The 18,526-nt window shown below is 41.8% G+C and overlaps 2 protein-coding genes across 6 annotated transcripts in view; one reads left to right on the forward strand and one right to left on the reverse strand.

Moving 5' to 3' along the window:
• dnajc17 (DnaJ (Hsp40) homolog, subfamily C, member 17) overlaps positions 1–1,322 on the reverse strand; it is a 39,791-nt gene extending 38,469 nt beyond the window's left edge. Inside the window, exon 1 of the mRNA XM_074691286.1 lies at positions 1,131–1,322. Coding sequence (XP_074547387.1) covers positions 1,131–1,211 — 81 coding nt within the window. The 5' untranslated portion in view covers positions 1,212–1,322. The remainder of the gene's footprint in view (positions 1–1,130) is intronic.
• A 4,260-nt stretch (positions 1,323–5,582) lies between these two features.
• Positions 5,583–18,338, forward strand: LOC141806437 (inverted formin-2). Of its 5 annotated transcripts, XM_074691972.1 has the most exons (23): positions 5,585–5,834; positions 8,759–9,160; positions 9,787–9,902; positions 10,128–10,287; positions 11,010–11,043; positions 11,317–11,458; positions 11,551–11,683; positions 11,895–12,497; positions 12,943–13,088; positions 13,189–13,250; positions 13,334–13,436; positions 13,570–13,655; positions 13,774–13,874; positions 13,979–14,049; positions 14,136–14,243; positions 14,330–14,400; positions 14,508–14,628; positions 14,738–14,902; positions 15,181–15,283; positions 15,381–15,533; positions 15,841–16,701; positions 16,979–17,032; positions 17,792–18,338. In XM_074691972.1, exons 2-22 carry the CDS (start codon positions 8,764–8,766, stop codon positions 17,029–17,031), a joined length of 3,789 nt encoding a protein of 1,262 aa, XP_074548073.1. In that variant the 5' UTR covers positions 5,585–5,834; positions 8,759–8,763; the 3' UTR covers position 17,032; positions 17,792–18,338. The 5 variants fall into 5 exon arrangements, with proteins under 5 accessions (XP_074548076.1, XP_074548073.1, XP_074548075.1 ...); XM_074691974.1 differs by lacking the exon at positions 16,979–17,032; XM_074691975.1 differs by lacking the exons at positions 16,979–17,032; positions 17,792–18,338 and having other exon boundaries at positions 5,583–5,834; positions 15,381–15,477; positions 15,841–16,292.
• The last annotated feature ends 188 nt before the right edge of the window (positions 18,339–18,526 follow it).

Genomic DNA, 18,526 nt, shown 5'->3' on the forward strand with positions numbered 1-18,526 from the left:
ATGATTAAACCCCAAAGATGTATTTTCAAGTGAAAAATACTAGATTTGATGCATTACACCATTGAAAAAGTGACACTTTGTTGTCTGTAAACACAATTCATTGCTGCTTCCACTAATACAGGTTAAAACTTTACCATGAAAAGAAGAAACTATAAATAAACGTGAGCCAGGATTGCTTCTGTTGGCCTGAACTTATTTAAAGTGGACTGCAGTGACGTTTGGAACTGTCCTGTGGGCTGACAAATTAGTATTTCACATTTTTTGGAAACCATAAAAACCTTGTCCTTAGCTCCCAATGGGGCGACTAACTAACCCAGCCTGTTTTCAGCACAGTTCAAAAGCCAACATCTGTAAAGCATGGGGATGCTATGGTGCCAATGACTTGAGAAGCTCACAGATCAGGGGAGGTACCGTTATCACATAATAAATCCATACAAGAACTGAAATAATTTTCCAATGAACATATATAGTGGCTAATTCTATCATCGGCATGTATTCTTTTGACGATTTATTGCTTCCTTAGATGTTTAAAGTCGTGGAGAGTGAGCGTGTGTTTTTCTATATTATTAAGGCGTTCATTTAAAGCCATTTTTCTCTCGCTCTTTTTGAATAGTGTCCATGCATGTGCCATTGAATTCAAGTCATTATCGTTCTGAAGGCATTTCGTGTCAATTTTCAAAACGCACAGAATGGCAGCATTTGGTACGGTGCAACGTTGCCTCTCTGTGGTTGTTTAAGGGTATTACAGTATGGTTTGGGCTGTCATAAGGCACATGTGCAAGACCTTAAATTGTATTTTAAACGCTGGAATTGCTGTACTAGCTTCAGTCACTTACCTGTTGTTGAAGCTAAAAAAGCAGACTCATTGTGAGACCCGTTATTACAGGTACCAACAGCGCACAACCTTCAGAGCAGAGTTATAGCAGTTAGCATCCACTTAATGAAAGGGTGCACAACGTGAAACGTAGCGAATCTGACATTTAAATCGATCTTCAGAAAATTGACATTTAAAATTTACTTGATACTTTTTAAAAAAAAATGGTTCTCTGTCAAGAGTGGCTTGTGTTAATTGATTAGTAATGGCTTTCTGGCTAACTAGCTTCACAGCTAACGTTAGCCAATGCACAAACCTCTTTTGTTGTAGCAGTGCTGTCAATGCCGAGTAAACCATACAGGTCCATCTGTAGGATGTCTTTAGCTTTTCCAGACATTTCTATCGATGAAGGTTACAGGGATAACAGGAAAAAACGAAACTGCAAACGTAAAGTGCACGTTTAGCTTGTGGTTTGTTGTCATCCAAGCTTGGGGCGGCATGAATTTAACGTCACAACCGGGATGTGGAATCCTGGGAGTTGTAGTTTTTATGCAGCCAATTTTCACAAGACTGAAAGTTAATTGCAGTTAGAGCCTATTTTTCACGTTTGTACCATATATTTCGTCAGCTATGGTGATTTTAGAGCCTGGCGTTCTATTTAACAGTTTTTGGTCACTGGTAAAGAAAGAAAAAATCAATACTGCACCACCTGCCTATCACCCTTTTGCTCCTACACATACCCCAACTGTACTTAGGGTCTGTGTGTAGGCTATGTGTCAGCTTTTCTGTCACACAGAAGATCAGTAAAGCACCAGGCCCAGACGGCTTGTTACCCTAAATTGTAAAAGTCTGTGCAGACCAGCTGGCACTCTGCTTCACCAAGTTCCTCAACTGATAATAGGAGTTGTCTGTAGTCTCCTTCTGCCTTGACACAATCATCAGAGTGCCCAAAAAATGCTCTATCTCAGTATTCAGTTACTGCAGGCCCTACAGGTCAAAGGATAATTCAGCCAATATCACATTACATCCTGCAATATGTGTCTGGGATTTTTTTATGTATATATTAAAGAAAAAGTCATCCAAAGGCCAGACTGATTAATGTACTTTTATCAGACTCAGAATAACGCATATAGATTGTGTGTGTGTGTGTGTGTGTGTGTGTGTGTGTGTGTGTGTGTGTGTGTGTGTGTGTGTGTGTGTGTGTGTGTGTGTGTGTGTGTGTGTGTGTGTGTGTGTGTGTGTGTGTGTGTGTGTGCAAGAAACTGGTTTACAAGGCTTTCTATGTAAACAAACTAAATACATTTTTAGGCAATAGCGCTGTCACCCACCATCTCTGTGAGACATAATCCACTGCCATTTATACTAAATATAGACAGACATTAATGCACTGAAAATAACATTAGACTACATGTAGACTTCAAGTACATCTATTTTTGGGATATTTATGACATGTATAAATGCACAGTTTTACATTATCTCCTCATGTTTTCAATATCTGCACAGTATTTTCCGAAATTTTAACTCTAATTTTTTTTGTTCTTTTTTCACACAATCATTTTACAGCTCTTATCTAAGAGTTAAATATAGACATACAAAGTTATTAAGTGGGACCTCGTGAAATTATCTATTTGTGGTGTAATGCATGTAGTTAACTGTAAAGGTGGCTGCACAGTGCCCTCTGCTGGAAAATGATTATAACCCCAATACTGTCTCCACAAATAAACTCAAGCTGTTTTGCTATTTAAACATTACATTAACCCTTTGAAAATCTGCTAGAGTAAAACAAACGTTCCCCAAGACAATATTTGATCATCATAACACGGCGTGACAGTGAAACACCTTTTCTATAGTGATTACTGCAGGTGCTGATCTTGTGCTGTTTAAATTTGGAAGTTTGACTACACCTTGGTTTACATTTGACTCATGTGGTGTCCTGCTGTAATCTTTGGTGTTACTTAATTACACATGGCAACACCTTGTACACATTTTAAAATGCAAATAGAAAGGTCTTTATGACCGTTCTATCATTTCCCATGACACTATATTTTACTTGTTTTCTTATGAAAGTTTTCTTTTGATGTATGACCGTTTTTCTGGCCTAGTTTAACTTGTAGGGTTTGACATCTATGGAATTTTAAAGGGTCTTCAAACAATATTGTGATCAAACGTCAGAAGAGAAATATTTCTAGTCTCTGCATCACCTTTACAATACTAAGCTAGCTGGACAAAAGCCTTTGAACATTTGCTCTTTTTTGCACAAAATGTGGACTTTTCCTTAATTCTCAATGCTGGTACATTTAGGATTGAAAACAAACCATGTTTTTTTTCCTTGTCCAGATCTGCCTTTGCCAAAATAATCAACATTGTCAGCATTTCCTGGCAGGAGAATCCAAAATAATGAACAATTAGGAACACGTCCTGACATGTCTCAGAGCAGCTCTCTTTTTCGTGGAACTGGTGAATCAATGTAAAATAAACAAGTCATTTTCTTCCTTTTTAGTTCATGATTTCTGACACTTCCAATGGCTCAGAAATACTGGTGTTCCAGTATACTGATGCTAAAGAGCTGCGTCACTGTATGTAGTTCAGTTCAGCCCCTTATGTCAGTTGTAATAACCTTTCTCTTTGCTCCATAATACCCTAATCCAATAATCTCTGACAGAAGACACGCCCTAACAGAGACTCATAAAGTTGAGGTTTTGCAGTGCTACCATATTTGTGGCTGACACCATTCAAAGAGCACTGGTCACACAGAGTTTAATAAAAACATGATGATGATGTTGACTTTTTCTTTGATGTATTAGGCGCAAATGTTTTTTATGATCCTGCTGGACAAGCTCAGCAGCAGATTTGTAGGCTATCTATGATGAGGTATAATGTTTGCTCAGTAGCTTTTCAATAGGTCTCATGTGTTGCCTTTATTGTCACTACAACAGGATGGACAAGCAGGGATGTTGCATAGAGGGTTGAAGCTGTAACTTGAGTATCCTTGTTATCGGACTCTCAGTGGTCCCTCTTATAGAAGCCCCAGTTTCCTGTAGATTAACAAAACATCTTATGGGGTTGACACTTTGGCTCAGGGGACCTAAAGAAGTACAACAATACAATTACTTTGTAGACAGAAGTGAAACTCTAGAGAAAAAAATTCACAGGGGCAGGGGGATAAAAGCTGTACTGGAGCAACATTAAACTAAAAGTTCTCACCAAACTTATCTTGCCTTCAGGGAGAAGGGCAAACAAACTCAAAGTGCTTCTAAATCCATGAACTTTCTCTTCTTTTGTTGCTTTTGTTTTGTTTGTTTGAGCTGACAATCGAATCACCATTGTAGACTACTATGTTTGAACTAAACACTGCTTTGTGCTAGAAAAGCTGAGAGGGCAGAAACTGATGAGTCTTTAAATTCCAGCATGATATTTAACAGTATCATCAATGATTTCGAAGACAGTTTATGGTTATATTAAAATGGGCCTGAAATGTGTCAAAAATATGTTTGAGTGTGTTCTGATATCCCACAAGTATAATTAGGCTATCATACTCTGAAAGCTCAGTGACATCTATAAGATAAAACCTAATTATTTCAGCAGTATAAAAGATTGTGTAAAAGTGTCAGGCAGCTTGTGCTGTCCAGATGATTAGGGAGCCCGAGTTAATTTCCCTCCAGCAGCGACAGCCTGCCCGAGGTCGGATCCGTCTAATGGGATGGGGAGAGTGGGAGCAGGGCCCGACCACTGGCTGAGTTCAGCATCACAAGCAGTTTAACAAGCTAGACAGGCCCACCCAAACCGGAAATACAGTGAGATCCCTTGTCGAAGTTAAAGCTACAAATAAAACCCTTTAATAGCGTGAAATGTTCCAACAGTAAAAAGACATCAACGGTCAATGCAGGAGGTGAACCGTTGCCAGGCGACAAGTTAACCCCTTTATGAGAGACGGTTGAAAAGGTCTGTTGAACATCTTGAGATCTGCTGAGTTCATTCATCAAAACCACCAAAATCAATTAGTTGGCAGGCATCTAAAGGAGATAAGATAAACACTTTTTTTTTTTTTTACTTGTGTCAAGGTTAACAATTTAAGAATCGATTTCTTTTGAGCCACTGTCTTTTATAAGGTAAGCTCAGCTAACTGTTAAAGGCTAAGTGTTTCGGTAACTAGCATCTTAGATGTAAGATATGGTTTCCCCTTTGATTCATATTCATGTGTGCTTGTTTAATCATTTTCTGATATTCTAGACAATAGTAAATAACTTTCAAAGCAGGATTCACAACTGTTACTTTCTGAAAATTTAGCAGGACTAATGAAGTTTGCGTTGTGGCTAGCTAGCTTAAGGCGTGAGCGGAAGATTGACTTTGTGGTATTTTTTTATTTCTGTATATTTCATTTTCATTATAAATATAAATTTTATTTAACTGCTTTATTCTTTGAATTTGTTTGAGGTTCGTCTACTTACGTATGCTTTAAATTTTTAAAGAATATGGAATAGTTTTTCAGTCAGGGGTTGTAGTGGTTTCACTTCCTAAGAGGGTACTAAAATTACCTAAATTATTATTTTTTATTTATTTATTTATTTATTTATTTATTTTTGGTAATCAACTATCTATTGGTATTTGGGATTTTTTTTTTTTTTTTTTTTTTGAAGCAGTCAATAAACCGTAGTTTAGTTTTAACTCCAGTTTAAACTATCATGTGTTGGCTGAATCTACACCATGGAGCTACACACGTTTTAATTTGAAAGAGTCAACCGGATGCGTGCGCCTTGGAATACCGCTCTTTTCATACTGCCAATCTCCCTGAAGTGAGTGAAAGCCCAGCTGCATTAACGATTAGAAGCGGTGCCATCCGCATACCACACGGGGTTTCACCTGCCACACAGAGCAGGGATTTTAAGGAATTCATGTTTTATCTTTATTTCTTTTTTTAATGGCAGAATGAAAGGTGGTCTGGGTGACTAAAAAGAGACCCCCCTTTTGAAACAGATCAGGAGGCATTTCTTTCAAGTGCACATTTATGGAATAAAAACAGGTAAGATGTAACACTCAGCTTATTGATCATCTGTTTGAATGTAATAGTATCGTTCGCTTGGACGTGTATTTAGCTGAAGTATGTAGCTTTTTGGTTTTCTCTACTCGCTGTCTTTTACTCGCCACAGTGAGGTGACCAGTCCCGCTACTCCTCGGAATGTGGGCAAAAAGCAGCGCAGTGTACTGATGTTGCACCGTTAATGTCGCTATTCCAGGTCCCCCCTGTTGTTATCATGATGGAGGAGTGCATAATGCAGATAGTAAGTCGCATACGAGTTGTGGTGTCACATCCTTAAATACTGACATCCTGGGAATGGTAATGGAGTGTTCCCTGTAAAACCTTCTCGCCTTGGCGGAATTAGACTGAGCAAAACACCTATTTGGCACAAATCGCTACAACTGATGGTTCCAGCTTCGAGGCTGTTTAGACTAAATGAGCGATTACTTGTGTTAATGTGAATGTGCTGAATCAGTTTCCATGAAGCTGAAAAAGGCATCTGATTGTGTGGGAACAGCGGAGACTGAACAGCAGCAGAAAGAGACATTTCAACTCCAAAAATGTGCTTGTGGACTTTGCAGACATCTCGGTCACTCCCTTAAATAGCAGAGAGGGGAGGAGAGGTGGTTAGAATATCAGTTTAATGTCTACCAGATGTTGCCTGTTGAAATTATTATTATGGATAAAGCTTAGATCCGTAAGCACACTGTAGTTCAACAACATATGTTCTGTACCATGAAATCATTATCATCATAACTACATGCTAACAAGCTAAAATCTAATTTAACAACATCCTTCATCTCATTATGTGGGGGGAGAAACAAGATGAGGAAAGTGTGCAGTTTGTTGCCTGAAGCGTAATTCATCTCTTCTAGACCTATTAGTTTGTTAACTCATTAGTTAATGCTGAAAGAAGGAGAAATTGTACAGTGCATAAGCTTTTGCATATGTCTCAGAGGAAATAAATCCAGGAGCTGTTTCTGCATGCTCACAAGTGTTGATGCTGTACAGTAGCAGTGGGCTGCTGTGTGGGCGGCTTAACAAGAGGACAGATGAGTAGGCTTGTCCTGTGTTCAGTGAATCAGCCTGCTATTAGAGGTATGTGTAGGAGATCTGGCAGACAGTGTCTGTAAGTAAGAGTTGTTTTTATTCGGGGAGAGCATACAGGAGAATAAATCAATAATTTGTCCGGGGTAATTTGACGTTGCTCAACATGTAACCCAAATGTTTGTGCAAGCACAGAAAATACTGACCTCAAAGCCATCAGACCAATATCTTTAGGAATGAAACTGAAATTGCAGAAGAGGAACACAAGCTGTCATACCAGCATGTTTGTCTCGAGCCAAGTTTCCTGTCCCGGGAAAGCCCAGCCCTTCCTTTTGAAAAGTTCCTGACCCATGCTGAGTTGTCCGTATGACACACACACTCACACACTCACCATTTCCCTTCATGTGTCTTGGTCACAACTTTCCTGGGAATAAATCCATTTCACCAAACTCTTTCAGTGAACTGTGCTATCTTCTCAAGTTTCCATGACTGTGAAAATTCTCCAGATTACAAGCATCAACTTGAAGCTTTGGTTCTTTCCACACATAAAAAAAATGATGCACGCCTGAATCAGAAAAATGTTTAAATGGTGTTTCTCATCAGCTTAAAGGGGGCAGGGAGCATTCCATCTATTTTGTGGCTAATGAACACAGCTCTTTCAAGAGTCCTGAGAAGGCCTATTGTGAAACGCCATTGTCAGCCTGCTTGCTGCCACGGTAACACTCTCACACTGGCAGCAGGAATAAAATGCTGCAGTCAGAGCTGACAAATGCCTTGCCAGAAAATGTGTGAAAAGGGAAAAAAAAGCTTCACTTCACCTTGACTGTACTGAGTGAATAAAAATCCAATTTGCAGGATTTTTCACAAGTCACTACTTCTGTTCCCTGTGAGGGCGGGAAATGCAAGATTGTCACAAACGGGTTGTAACTGTGTGTAGTTGACCAACGAAGGATTTCTTCTTGTATCATAATTCCTTCCAGGCTAGCTCACTTAGGAGTGTCTTTGCAGAGCATTATGTTTGTGCACGCTCATGCCCTGATGTCTCACTTGTATATATTTCTTTTACCAAGTAAGACATCAACAACAGGAGACACGCTGCTCATTTATCCTGGATCACCTAAAAGGAAAGCTCCAGCTCAGAGAGAAAGTATTTTTAGATGAATGAGGAACTTTTTCCCCTTTTTTGGTCTGAAACCTTATCCTGTTGATTCTCGTAGCGTGTGGGAACATGTTTATACTAGTTGCATGAATTGCCCTGGTTCGTTTATGAAAGCTTAGAGGTGAGGCTGCCTGGTTAAATGAGGCAACTGTGCTCTGAGGTCATGCCAGAAAACTTGAGGCTTCTGGGATCAATGCGTGAATTCAGGTCAGTGTGAGATATGTTGCTATGGTTATTGGGAAATATTCCACTGAGTTGTTTCTATGAAGTCATTTTTACTTTCAGGTTTAAATGTTTTACCTGAGGTGTAAACTTGATATGAAATGATTTCTACTGTAAATTGTGGCAGGTGCTGTCCAGACAGTGCTGAGCCATGCTTTGTGGAGAGTTTTGACGAGCTGGCTGTGCATCTCTTTTCTTTCAAGCAGGATTAAGTAGGAATGTTTGGCAGTGCTGGAGATAACTGGTCTGCTGACATGAATGTGCAGAGCTATCATTTCCTATTCTCTTCTCCTTTCCTTTCTGATAAGGCCTCATGTTGGCCTGTTTCCTGTAGTCTGGATGGCAACGGTGACACTGTACACCGGACAAAAAGCGTTGGAGAGCTCTGCTAACAGACACCATCTGCAGTCCATAACAAGATGATTTCTTTAATTAATTGCTGAAAATGATCTGCATATATAAACATTGACTAAACACTGTTCGCATCTCTTCTCTGCAGCCATCATGTCAGGGAAGTCGGATATAAAGAACAAGTGGGCGGCAGTCCGGGGCCGCCTTGGCTCCTCGCAGGACTCGGACACGCAGCAGGAAGCCAACTTAGAGAGCGCTGATCCAGAGCTCTGCATCAGGCTGCTGCAAGTCCCCACTGTGGTGAACTACTCGGGGCTGAAGCGTCGTCTGGAGGGCAGTGACCAGACATGGATGGTGCAGTTCCTGGAGCTGAGCGGGTTGGATCTCCTCCTGGAAGCCCTGGACCGACTCTCGGGGAGGGGATGCTCCCGTATCGCAGACGCCCTCCTGCAACTCACCTGCGTCAGCTGTGTGCGGGCGGTCATGAACTCCTCTGCAGGGATCCACTTCATTATAGAGAACGAGGGATACATACGGAAGCTCTCACAAGGTTTAATCACTTTTATAATTAAAAACTCAGAGAGGCCTGACACATTCAAAGAGCAAATATATACACCGTGTCAAAGATCAGTCTGTGGGCTTTGATGCCTTCATCTAAAAGAGAGGTCTGTGGGTAAAGTAGTATGCAGCAAAGGGTTGCACAGCTGCTTTGAACTTGGGCCACACTTCTAGTTCAAAGAGTTAAAGCCTCTGAATTTCTTCAAGATATTTAAATCAACTTAATCATTCAAAAGAAAGTCTCAGAGCTTGAGGCTCTATTTCTCACATTTGTAGGATTCAGACAGAATTTTCAGAACTCAGGGGATCAGCTGGTTCTTTGTGACTCATTCTCCTGACCTTAATCTTCCAGACATGTTTTTAGCTCTTTGTGCTGAGATGACTCATTAATGGCTGCCTCACAATATCCTTAAAAATGTATTATCATGCTGGGTTTTGAATAATGGATTTTCACACCTTTAAATAAACAACACACTTTTTTCTACATCAGTTCTTAAGGCAGCAAAGTTCAAGCTGAGTTACCTTAAAGGCGGGGAAGCAAAACATTGCGCCTCAGACAACACTCAAGATGCTTTGTTTAGAAGGAAACAGATAGTTATTTTCTCCAATTTCCCACAGCCTTGGACACTTCCAACATCATGGTGAAGAAGCAAGTGTTCGAGCTGCTCGCTGCCCTCAGCATGTTCTCAGCAGAAGGCCACCGCCTGGCACTCGACGCCCTGGATCACTACAAGGCAAGCAGAACAACATGTAGAACAGTCACACTCATAGCATCTGTTTTTGAAAAAGTGAAGCTGCTTTTGGGATTACCTCACATGACCTTATGTCATTATTTCTGAGTTGATCAACTACCCTTTACCGCCCTCTGGTGGCTGATTGAGGGCACAAGTTTTCTAAACCCACAGACTCTTTTCCTTTCTTTCTCAATGATGCTTACACTGACTGGATTTCTGCTTCAGGGTGTGAAGATGCAGCAGTATCGCTTCAGCGTGATTATTAACGAGCTTCAGGCCACAGACAACGTCCCGTACATGGTGACGCTCCTCAGTGTCATCAACGCCATCATCTTTGGGACGGATGACCTCAGGCAGAGGGACAAGACGAGAAAGGAGTTTATTGGTGAGCTCCCTATTCTGGTCTATTTAAGAATTTATCAGTACTTGTTGCACTGTGATAAACAGTCGACCCTGAAGTGAGCTCAGCTCAGAGCTCTTTTACAAATATCTCTATCACTGGGTCTGTCTAAGAATAGTCCGACCTCATTCTTACTTTGACAAACGCCTGAGAAACTCAGCAATCCTCAAGTGAGCAGCATGGTGCATTTTTGAATTTTAAATCATACCTATTTAAAATCAAAAGCCATCACCAAAGAAGAATCATTCCTACTCTAAACACACGCTGACTTATACTGATGAGTTATATTTCTGAGATATTGAGCTGTGACACATCCCTTTGCTCTCTACATTTGAGTTTTACTGCCTGTGAAGTCTTTTCCAGCATACACCAGACAAGACAATGGACTTACAACTCCCACACAAGCTTTTTTCCTCAAGGCATCAGTATGCAACTTCCCAAAGATCAGCAGAGCTATGATATGACGAATATGTCATCTAGAATTTCTTAAGATGCTTCCCACCACCTTGGACCAATCAGCCATTCCTTCAGCCACTCCCCTTCTGTGATTGCTCACCTGTGACTTCCTGACATTTCTCCAAAAAACTAACCCAAGCCTCCCTAGCAGAAAGACACAAGAGACTTTTTAAGTGAAACTTTCTTAAAAGCTGATAATTGCTTGTTGTGTTGTGATACTGAAGGCTTTGTGTTTGGTTGTTGCCTTGCAGGGCTTCAGCTGCTTGATATTCTGCCAAAGTTAAGGTGAGCTCTCCTTTTGCTGTTCACATTTCATTTTGTCCCTCCCTAAATCATTAAAGCTGCTTTTATGCCACGAGGAATCTTTTAAAGGTTGCTTTTAAAGTTCATTATCATTTCACGTTAAACCGGGCTTTCAGGAAAAAGATGGGGGCAATTTGCATCCATTAATGTGTGATTCATCACCGCTTTCTAAAAAGTGAAAATGGCATTTCAATGCGGCAAAGTGTCCCCAGCAGTTATCTGTATGTGTGTGTGTGTGTGTGTGTGTGTATTCAGGGAGCAGGAGGATGAAGATTTGATAATTCAATGTGAAGCTTTTGAAGAGGCAATGGCTGAGGATGAGGAAGAGCTGCTGCGGGTCTACGGGGGCATCGACATGAGTAATCACATGGAGGTTTTTACTACACTCTTCAACAAGGTACCACTGACCGACTGAAAGCAGCTCAGAGCTTTATCTGATTTGAGTATTTAAACACGTCATGACTGATTCGGGCATGTGTTGCTGTGCAGGTGAGCAGCTCGCCGGCCTCTCTGCAGCTGCTGTCCATCCTGCAGACGTTAATGGTGCTGAGTCCGAGCCGCTCAGATATCTGGTTGGCTCTGGAAGCCATCACTGACAGAGCCACACTGCTGGCCCAGGACTGTGAGTAAAGAATGAAAAAACATTACACTCACTTGGCTCATGGCAAGACAATGGCCTCCTCAGTGATTCATGTGCAAAGAGGAGAGATTATCCATGAGAACAGATCCTGGGGATGAAAGTGAAGCAGGTGTTGACACAGGGGATGAAAGCTCTTGTTCTTTTCAAGTAGTGTCACTCAGTGTGTGTGTGTTTGTGTGCGTTTGTGCTCCAGCTCAGATGGAGTCGAGTGAGAAGATCATGCAGAGGCTGATGTTCTCCAAAGGGCAGAGCTGTGCTGGTCATCACGAGGTTGACGGGCTGCGTCTGAAGGTGGATAAAGCGGTTCAGACTGACCCCGATCAGCAGGACGGAGAGAAGACGGACGAAATCATCACATCCTCTCAGAAGCCGCTGTGTGCCCCTCCTCCTCCTCCACCCCCACCTCCACCTCCTCTACCCCCTGGTATGACTGGGGCCCCACCTCCTCCTCCACCCCCACCTCCTCCTCCACCACTTCCTGGAGGATTTGGCAGACCTCCACCACCTCCTCCTTTACCAGGAATGGCGCCACCACCACCACCTCCACCGCCGCCACCTCTTCCCGGTGGTCCGGGCATTCCTCCTCCACCCCCGCCGCCTCCTTTGCTAGGAATGGGTGCCGGACCCCCGCCGCCACCTCCTTTGCCTGGCATGCCGCCTCCACCACCTCCTCCTCCGGGCATGATCGTGGCTCAGAGCAGCTACATGCTGGGTTGTGCTGCACCTGTAAAGGCGAGTCGATGCCCCACCCTGAGGATGAAGAAGCTCAACTGGCAGAAACTGCGAGCTGTAACAGGTGAAAGGAGAAAGTCATTATGAAGCTTCCTTTTTTTATTAAGGCTGAATCTAACATCAACAATATCAACAAGTCTTTGATGTATGTTCTTGAACTATGAAGTAAGTTTATTTTTTTGAAAGCTTTCTCTTCAGGAAATTATCATCCCTTCAGGTTATTTATGTTTAAACTGAACAGTAAAGTGAAAGTGTTTTCAGTCAGGCACCGTGGTGAGGAATAACTGATGGGGCTGGAATGTTATCATGATCAGCACTCTACCAAAGGAAACTAAACAAGCCATTATTCCACTTTGGGATGTTGTTTGATGAGGCGATTACAGAGGATTCCCCCGAGTTTCAAGAGAGGGGATATTACTTTGAAATGAGTTTAGCCTTGTTGTGATGTCAATTCAAAAATGGAGCCACATTAGCTTATGGCAGGTTCCTCTCTCCCTGCACACACACAGATGGTCACTCCATGTGGTCCTCGGTTCAGAAAGAGCCTCTTCCTCATGAGCCGGACTACAGCAGTATCGAGCAGCTGTTCTGTCTCCCAGTGACCGAGCACAAAGACAAGGGGGCAGCTGCTCCTGTCAAGAAGGAGCCTAAAGAGGTGTGCTTGGTCAACACTCCACACGGCTCCTCAGAGCCGTCACGTGTTATCAAAGCTGAATAATCCATACGTCTCCCTAACTTCTCTTTTTTGTCTGTAGATTACATTTATTGATCCAAAGAAAAACTTGAATTTAAACATATTCCTAAAGCAATTTAAATGGTGAGATAAAACGCATCATTCTAATGGTTTCAGGCACATTTTGGTGACTTTCCAGCTGAAACTGTCTTTTTCTCCCTCTCCAGCACAAATGAGGACTTTGTAGCCATGATTCAGAAAGGGGACCGGTCTCGGTTTGATGTCGAGGTGCTGAAACAGCTTCTGAAGCTCCTTCCTGAGAAGCATGAGGTTTGCACTCTTAATGATCCACCTCTCCATCTATTTTTTTTCCACTCACGTATCTGTCATTAGTGGTGCACTTTAAAATGGCAAGAGTATGAGTCACTGTTTTGTTTTGTTTTTTGTTGCTGTTTTTTTATAGATTGAAAATTTGAAATCATTCCAAGGAGAAAAAGAGAAGCTGGCAAATGTCGACCGTTTCTACACCCTCCTGCTCACGGTGCCATGGTAACTTTTTACTTAAGTGCTGGTTAATTATATGCGTGTGTTGTATTCTTATAAAAACAAATACCTCTCACACCTGTCATCTTTTTTCTGTCCTTTGATTTCTGGCTTGTTTGTGCAGTTATCAGCTGAGGATTGAGTGCATGCTATTGTGCGAGGAGACCTCATCAGTCTTGGAAATGCTTAAACCGAAAGTAAAAGTGGTGGAGGAGGCCTGTCAGTGTAAGCACACCTATGACTCTCAGATTTATTCCCATGCATGCAGCAGGATCGTCTGTACACCGTATCGTGCATCTTTAATTTAATGCTGTATCGCTCATTTTCAGCCCTCAGAGAAAGCACGCTCATGCCCAGTTTCTGCAGGCTCATCCTTGACGTTGGGAATTTTCTCAACTACGTAAGAACCTCTTTACTCTCATGTTTATTTCACTGAAGCTGACATTTAGAAGGAGCTTGCATTTTTAATTATGGTTCTGCTTTCAGGGAAGTCACACAGGGAACGCAGAGGGCTTCAAGATCAGCTCTCTGCTCAAGCTTACAGAAACGAAGGCCAACAAGGGCCGCATCACGCTCCTTCATCACATCCTGGAGGTACGATAAACACCCTTATCATTTCCTCACTCATTCATGAAACTGCTTAATCACATACTGTGGCTTTTTATGCTTTATTTTCAAAGGAGGCAGAGGCGAACCACCCGGAACTGCTGGATCTTCCAGATGATATTGAGATCTGTGAAAAAGCAGCAGGGTATAGAAACCTTTATCATTCGCTTTACCTCATGTTTTGCTGTTTTAAATAATTCTCAGTGGATCCACAACAGAGGCATAACTAAAAGTTTCATGCTTTTCCTTCAGAGTTAATCTGGACTCTATTCAGTCAGAAGCCAGTGCCTTACTAAAACGATTGAATGAGACGGTCAAAAAGGTCTCCAACTCCGCAGAAGAGGTGAAGGACCAGTACGCCAAAGTTCTTGAGGTAAGCTGGTGATACTCGCATCTGTTCCTTCAAACAGAGCCAACACTTTGACTCAGTGTGGTTTTCAAGCTTGATCCAGATCCCAAAATTCTTTCTTTGTCTGCTGCAGGAAAGTGCGGAGGCGTGTCAAGCTTTAAGTGAACGGTTCACTGCGATCGAGAAGAAGAAGAGCGAACTGGCAGTCTATCTATGCGAGGACACCAATCAGCTGTCGCTTGAGGATCTCTTTGGAACCATAAGGACTTTCCGGGGACTTTTTATCAAGTCACTGAAGGTCAGGAAGACTCTTTGTTGTTGTTTTGTGATCTATTTACAGACTTTATACGCTGTATGTTTAGTGTGTGGTTTATTAAACCTGCCAGATGCTATTTGAGACACTATATGTAGAAAGTGGTCTGGTAGGGGGCGGTGTTATCGCTGGAACATAAAAAGCAAAAGACTGTGGGAAAGCTAGGGGATGCTAATAAGCCTCTGTCTGAATGATACAAAGACAAATTGCTAAGTACATTTTGTGCTTGGCAGTGAGTGACATCCTGACTTACATGATAACAGGAAAACAAAATGAGGAGAGAGCAGGCAGCCAAGGCAGAGAAGAGGAAGAAGCAGCTGGCAGAGGAAGAATCCAAGAGACAGAAGGGAGAAAATGGAAAAATAAGTAAGCAATGAACAGCGCTCCTTTCTTTCACTCTTCTGGAAATCCCTCAGTAAGATTCAGTTTGAATTGTGTGTCTCTTTTTACCTCTCTTTACCAGTCAAGAAAGGCTTTGTGCCACAGAACGACGGCTGTATCATCGACCATCTCCTGGCGGATATTAGGAAAGGTTTCAGCCTAAGGAAGACCAGGCCAAGGTGCGATTCGGAAAGCCTCCCCTCTAATGAAAAGCGTAGGGATACCTGCCTGTCTGGTAAGGACAAGACTGTGGCCTCCATCTGCAGCTCGAGCGCCGCTCCTGAGCCACTTTACTGCAAGCCACAGCACAGCTTCGCTGCTTTATTTAGCCTCTACTTTGTTTGCACTCTAAAAGCACTGCTATCTTTCTAAGCTAGCTCCACAGCGCTTTGCTTTGCTATGCTGCAATAGCGTTTGCTTTCATGGAAACTGCTTTATTTTCATCCATCTATGTCACTAAATCAAGACTTAATCTCATTGACAATAATAATCATAATGTGTTTAACTTCACAACACCCAATACCACCCACTTCTCCCCTCAGGATCAGGTGTGAAGCCTGTCGAAGAAGAAGCCGCAGAAACAGCCAACATTTCCGCTCCCTCCAAACCTCAGACAGAGGATCACCAGGGCACCGCAGGGGAAGTGAACGGCTTTATCAGCCCTTCAGAAGAGGGTCCTCCAACACCGCAGAGTGCACTGCAAGACGGACCAGCTGCACCTTCCAGCACACCCCCAGTAAAAGCAGCCATGGGGGTGCAGACACCCCTGAAAAAGCCGACATCGCTGCAGGAGGAGGGACACCCACCGGAACCTACACCTTCACCGCTAGGCATGACACAATCTCAGCCACAAGCTGAAGAGGAACGTCCACCGTGTCCCCCCACAGCTAATGGCTTCTCGCCAGATTCGACTGTGACCAGCCCCCTCAGCCCGTTCTCCCTCTCTGACTCAGACCTGATAGAGGCTGTGTTAGACAGCTCGACACCTGAGAGGCTGATGCCTGAGGAAACAGCAGGTTCTAGCTCTGGTGTTCAAATCAAAGAAAGTTCTTTACCTGAAACAGACTCTGTGAGACAGAATGAAAGCAATACAACAGGAGAGGGGAATAGTGAAACTTGTGATGAAATAAGCCATTTAATAGAGACTGCAGGAGAAGAGGAGCAGGCGCACATTATTGTAAAAACACAAAACCAAGATGAGGTGGTCAGCACTGAACAATCAGTCCCTAAAAGCAATGTGACTGCTCTGAGTGAGGGCACTGAGGGATGTGATGTCCCAGACGGACTGGAATCGGAGATTCAGGATCTGCCATCAGTATCTGAAGCAGCGTCTCCATCCCCTCAACCTGAACCAAAGAAAAAAGGGAGCATCTTTAAACGAAACAAAAAGAAGAGTAACACAGGTAATCTGTCCTTATACATAAATAAAAGTCATGTTTGGAATGCTAGTCGCTTGATGTGTCTCAAAGGGAAGTCCTTACTCATTTTGTTTTTATTCCATTTAACATTTTATATCTTATGTATCGGCTATTTTAGTGTATATTCCTAACTACTGAGCATGTTACATGCATTTTATTAAAAAGTTGCAGTCTGAAGCCCGTGTTTTGCAGATTGAATATTGAATGGATGTAAATATGGCCAGTCTGTTTGAATGCTCTGTTTTCCGTTCTGAAACACAAGGTAACAGTGGGAAAGGACACACTAAACATAAAAAAGGCTGTGTGTTGCAGTGAGGTAGGTCAAAAACGGTGGGATGGCAAACTGTAAGCAGGAACATCATCCTAATGAGTTCAATCACCGTCAAAGCTTTGTCCTGAATAACACATCATTTGTTGGTCTAACTGGATTAACTGGATTTCATTTGTGTCTGTTGTCCAGCTTTAACACTTGCTCTCTTCTCAATGCTTTTGCAAATCAATAGTGGTCAGGCCAAAATCCTAACAGCATTCAACCAAATGTGTGTTGAGGTGATTCTAATGCCCATTAAACAGGGGAAAACTAACCCTGAAGGTTCTCTTGTGTGAAGAAGTGAATCCTCTTTAATCAGCACTGTAGAAATCTAACACCACAGTTTTCTGATCTTGAGCAGCCTTGCCGTTTGTGAAGTCATTGTGCAGTCATCGTGGACTGAGTTTTTTCATAAAAGTTGTCACTTTTGTGTCTTTACTCCCATATTTTCTTGTCCATTCCGCAAATCTGCAACAGGGACTGTTTAACCCACTAACACAGTCTCGTATGCTTCTTGTTAAACTGTGTTTGAAATGTTGTGCTGGTTTTAATGAAAAGATTCTGTCACACTAATGTTTTATAAAGTTATTCATAAAGAAATAACTTTTAAACAGTTTAAAGATGATAAACACTTATGTATCCCCTGTTCCTCTAACTGCACTATTTTACCCCACTGTAAATGTATTACCCTTCTAAGATTATTAAAGTATTTAATATTTGAAATGTTTTGATTCAATCCATTCATTTGAGTTTTTGTTTTTCCAGGTGACTGCAGAAAAAGAAAATCGAGAGGAAAAAGAAAATTCTAGAGTCGCTGAACTGGATGGACTGGATTGTATTTTATTCAATGAAAACATGAGATTTGACTCCTTGGAGTGGATGCAGAAGTCTTCCTTTTGCAATGAGTTGCTTTTCAAGGCATAGAAGAAGAAGAAACGCACCAAAGGCTGGGATCTGCACACGGATGTTAACATGTCACTTTATGTAAATGAGTTGCAGCTTTTGTGTATTTGATTGCTTTGGATCCAGAAAAAAATATTGAATATGCTTTCTATGTTTTGTAAAATTGTTGTTATATGCAGTGAATGTGTTTTGCTATAAGCTTTAGTGACTGGCACCTTTACAGCAAAAGATGCAGTGTTTGGTGCAAAATAATTTATCATCACAAAACTGCTTTGAAGTTATGTCTTAATTTAAGATTTGTATATTATCCAGATGATATCTAACAGGATATGAGATGAAAAAAAAAAAAGATTTAATGGATTGTAACTTTTAATGTTTAATATATTTTAATAAAAGTAAATTTACTGTTGCCTTGCTTTTTAATTAACACAGCTGAGCTTTACGGCACACAAAATACATTACACAATACAAAACCTCACCAGAAGAGCTGCCATAGTTCAGATAGATGTTATTGGTTTCTAATTGCATAGTCCGCCGTCATACGTCATTATTTTACTGCTGTGTGGAAAGGCTGTTGTCTCGTGACAAACAGCCTTG

The sequence above is a fragment of the Halichoeres trimaculatus genome, unplaced genomic scaffold (genome assembly GCF_033239565.1).
Source record: "Halichoeres trimaculatus isolate MK-OKI-2021-1 unplaced genomic scaffold, fHalTri1.1 fHalTri1_scaffold_17, whole genome shotgun sequence".
In the NCBI taxonomy this organism is placed as follows: Eukaryota; Metazoa; Chordata; class Actinopteri; order Labriformes; family Labridae; genus Halichoeres; species Halichoeres trimaculatus.